A 4,417-nucleotide genomic window follows, 5' to 3' on the forward strand; every position below is an offset into this window, starting at 1 on the left:
AAAGAGTGTGAGTATTAGGTTTGTAGACCCCTGGCCTGCCTTCATTAGGAAGCATTTGTTCTGTTATTTTTTATTTATGCTTTTTTTGTGAAGTTAGTGAATGGCGCTGAGCTGACCACAGTGGGGACTAGCACCCAGATTCCATCCTATCCAACACTGACATTTAACTCAGGTGCCAAGCATGGAGCCTGCTTGCACTTGCCTTTCTGTTCTTTTGAAGTTGATCATCTATCATCCCAGTTATTGTGCTTTTGTTCACATTGTGGAGCAAACTTGGTGTGGATTCCTTTCAGGTGACGCTAAACAGAAAGGTATACTCTAGGAGCACACCTGACCCTCGTGAGCCTTTAGTCCAAGGGACCAAGCTAGGGCAAGTTTGAAGCAAAAGCCCCAAGAAGGCATGAAGTCTGGATGCTGGGTCCTCAGCAGTATCCGTTTCTTGCTACAGATCTGTTCCTCTTGTACTGTGCTACTCACCTATAGAAACATAGCCTTAGGCTCCCTCTGTAGTTAATGTGGAAAGAGATGTTCTCTCAGAGAGTGATCAGACTACACGTGCAATGATTTGCTTGCTGGAAATGCCTGCCTCTGTCAACCATAGAGGGAGCCAGAGGTAGCTAATCATGTTATTTGGTTGCCTCAATGCAAAGTTTGATGGTGGGTGGGATGAATGTGGTCTCAGTTGTCTTGTATACCAAAGTCCCTATAGAATGCTCTAGCAATGGAGCGTGTGTATGTGTGTGTCTTCACCTTCCCCATGGGCACAGATTTTGTTTATGTCCACTTTAGGACCATTTTGTACTCATAGGAAAGTGTGGCGAAATCCCATCATAAATGAAAGCTAGGCCCTAAGGTCACTGCTTAATCACTGGGCTGCTGCACGTTGGACTTTCCCAGTTTCCCTTTACCAATGTGCCTTTCTCTAGTCTAGAGTCCTGTGAATCTTTCAATCTCAAAACAGATCTGCTCTTCTTATAAGGCTGTTTTGATTTTAATATGTTTAGCTCCTGGAAGCTGAAACCATGCGGCACATCTTCATGAATAATTACCTTCTGTGTAATGAAATTAGTGAAAGAGTGGTGCAGCACTTCGTACACTGCATTGAGACCCATGGCCGTCATGTGGAGTACCTGCGTTTCCTGCAGACCATTGTGAAAGCAGATGGCAAATATGTGAAAAAATGCCAGGACATGGTAATGACAGAGGTAAGTGAAGGGTTCGTATGTTAATCACTCGTGTGATGTCTTTTTAACACGCTAGTATTTTGAGGTTGCTTTTTCTGCTCTTGATGCCAATCGGATATAATGGCATCATCGCTTTAGAATTTTAAATGGTATCACAAATAATGAATATTTTAGCAGACGTTTTTGGGAGTTTTAATCTAATTTTGTAAGGCCATCTGTATAACTACTAGAAAGAAAACATGAGTGTTAGCATGGTGATATAGAGATGTCTATTTGTAGACGATGTAGCATGGAAATCTCAGAGTTACATAAACCTTCATTTTCCTGTACTGTAACTTAGGATCCCATTTATGCACCAAACTTGCCATATTGTGGCATGGTTTTGCCATATGAGAGGCTCTTACCTCTACAGATTTGTCCAAATAGTGTTGTAGACCATTTTTTTAGCACGTAACCATGTAACAGTTTTAGGTTCTAGTTTCTGCTTTTGTTTCTTTTGTTCCAGAGCATTTCTGTGAGAGTCAGTAGAGCTACTCTAGCTTTAACTAGCTAGATTCGGAGTCTGACCCAGTAAATTCCACAGAGTGGTTTGTGGAGGAGTCTTTATGCCAATAAAGTTACTAGGAAAATACCTAATAGCCTTCTCTGCAATTAGGATTTGATATATAGCGTGCATGATAAATGAAGTCTTCAACTTGCAGACACTTGTGCATTTAACTGTAATTATGTTAACAGTTCAATGAGATTAGTAAGTGTGTAAAGTTGAATACGGTGAAAAGTCCAGGTAGGATCAGAGTCCAAGGAACATTTTTCTTTACTTTACAAAGTGTATTTTTTTTGGTTTTTTGAAGAGACATCTTTACAAAGAAAACAGAGATAAGCTTTAGTTGTGGCATGAACGAAACTAAACCCTGCTGAAATTTTGTTCCACAGCAACAAAGAGGAAAAACTTCTAATTAAGAAAATAAAGCTTCAGCCTACATGGCTAACCTTTAATGGAATCCACCTCAACCTTTTCAATTTGACTGAAGTGTTTTAACATGCAATATCAATTACAAGCCTTTGATTTACATAATTCAAACAGTTCTTGTGCCTTTGTGCTTTTAGATTTTTCCCCTTCCACCACAGCTTCTTGTAGGTTTTTACTTTCTCATTAAACAAAATTTTTAGATTTTTCTCAATTTAAATACATTTTGTTACTGACCTATAATAGCACAAAGAGAAATTGTCATACTACATTTTCAAGCTGACTGCGTGATGAAAATCGAAATGAACTTGGATGTGACATTTACATCATGAGTCCTGCAGGAATTTGCTGGGGGGAGGGAGCATCCCTGTTTTGATGAAAGAGAGTAAGATGATGATCTGTTTTAAAAAAAAGTAGGAAATTACAGGTAAGTAATTATGCTTCGTTAGAAAAGGATGCTAACAGCGAAATTTAAATGGCGCTTGAATGGCAATCCAATATAAAGGGAACAGTGTAGCCAAATGGTTGGAACTTGCCATGGAGTCAGGACAGTTTCTCAGTAGATAACTGAGATGTACTTTGTGACCTTAAACAAGTGGTGTAACTTCTTCCGTGCCTCCAGATGAGGCATGTAAGACAAGATAGAGTATGAGTGTACAGTGTGCCTCAACTACTCCTGTGTTTTCTTTTACCCACGGGAAGTATATTGTAGCTTATTCCTGTTTACTGGGAGTAAGGGATAAACTGATCATACTTACATATTTTAGAAGGTGCATACAGGTGAAGGAGCACCGTTGTGAAAGAGTACTTTCATAAAATACATTGAACGTTCCCAGTCTGGCTGATTCACTTGTTCTCATATCCTTGGTCCCCATGTCTGTAGAGTGCTAGTAATGATGTTTACCGACCTGAAAGGTTCCTTAGGGCACTTTTTCTCATTATAAGCATGCTTTGAGGTTCCTGGAAGAACAGTGCCTATCTGTGCAAACATTATTACAAAAGGGAAAGCAGAATTTACTTTTGAACCAGATCAATGTGGCAGCAGAGTTTTCTATTATCTATAGTATTCTAGAGTGATACATCGCAGAGCGTCAACAGCTGCTCCGATACTGACCAACCTTCATTATATTTCCACACAGTTCTTAACTCGTTGAAAATATACTTTAGTGGAAGAAAATGCTCCTGGGTTTTTTTGTTTGTTCCCCCCCCCCATCACTGAGCTCATGATGCTCAGTGAGAACTTTGGCTAACACTGGATACTTCTCTTCCTTTTCTGCTTTTAAAGGGACATAATTTTCTCTGCTTGGGTCAATGTTTGGATGCCCTTCACAAATAACATTTAAAAGTGGATAACTTGGGGAAAGGGGATGACATCTTCTTCTGTCCTTGCATTTATGATGATTACTTTGTCCCCCTTAGCTCTTCTTGAGCTGATGCAACATCGTCTGCTTTGGTTTGTGATTCCTCACAGTCAGTGTGTAGCAAGCATGCCATGCAGCGTCATTTTTCACAAGTTCACTATCTCCTGTACAATCAGTGATAGGTACATGAAAGGATGAGGGGTCAGTTTGACTTGATATGATAAAATATCAAGCAATACTGGTACCGATTAGGTCTGGATGTGACATAAGAGTGTAACTCTGGGGGAACCTGGAAAGAGTCGTCTTCCCTCTCCTCTGTGCAAAATGTACACAAGTGGAAAATAACTATGGGAATGTGGTGAACAACTTAATAGAAAGTGACAGAGCATGTACCTTCCCAGAGGGCTTGGTGTGGATTTTTTATTATTTTGTACATGGAATGTCCTAAGAGCATAGTATTCCAGACATCAGTATTAAAAAGTTAGGTCAATTTTCCAACATTTTGAATACTCATATTTTCCTCCCTTCCCCTCCCCTCCCCTCCCCCTCCTTGAGTGCAATGAAATTAATGGTAAGCGTGTCCCTGTACTGTCTCCTTCCTCCTTCCCAAGCACTTGTCCCTTTAAAAACTTTTTTTCTGTACTGTGAATTGTCCAGAAAATGTCTATTTTGAAAAGTCACAAGTAGAAACATTGTAGAAACCCAAAGATAAATGAGAAATAGGAATTGCAGGAAAGACTGAATTCACAATTCACTCCATCCAATTGTCAAAGTAAAAATAAGCAAGAAACAGGGAAAACACAATCAGAAAAGCTGTAAATTCAAAATTTGAAACGTTGAAACCCTGGACAATGTAATGAAATGTTTCTTGACTTTTCACTCTGGGAGACTAATTTTCATTCCTG

General features: G+C 39.6%; 1 protein-coding gene across 1 annotated transcript in view; it reads left to right on the forward strand.

Moving 5' to 3' along the window:
- ITPR2 (inositol 1,4,5-trisphosphate receptor, type 2) overlaps nucleotides 1–4,417 on the forward strand; it is a 234,126-nt gene that overhangs the window by 86,950 nt on the left and 142,759 nt on the right. The window contains exon 30 of the mRNA XM_009332815.1: nucleotides 1,005–1,205. Coding sequence (XP_009331090.1) covers nucleotides 1,005–1,205 — 201 coding nt within the window. The remainder of the gene's footprint in view (nucleotides 1–1,004; nucleotides 1,206–4,417) is intronic.

The sequence above is a fragment of the Pygoscelis adeliae genome, unplaced genomic scaffold (assembly GCF_000699105.1).
Source record: "Pygoscelis adeliae isolate BGI_AS28 unplaced genomic scaffold, ASM69910v1 Scaffold38, whole genome shotgun sequence".
NCBI lineage: Eukaryota > Metazoa > Chordata > Aves > Sphenisciformes > Spheniscidae > Pygoscelis > Pygoscelis adeliae.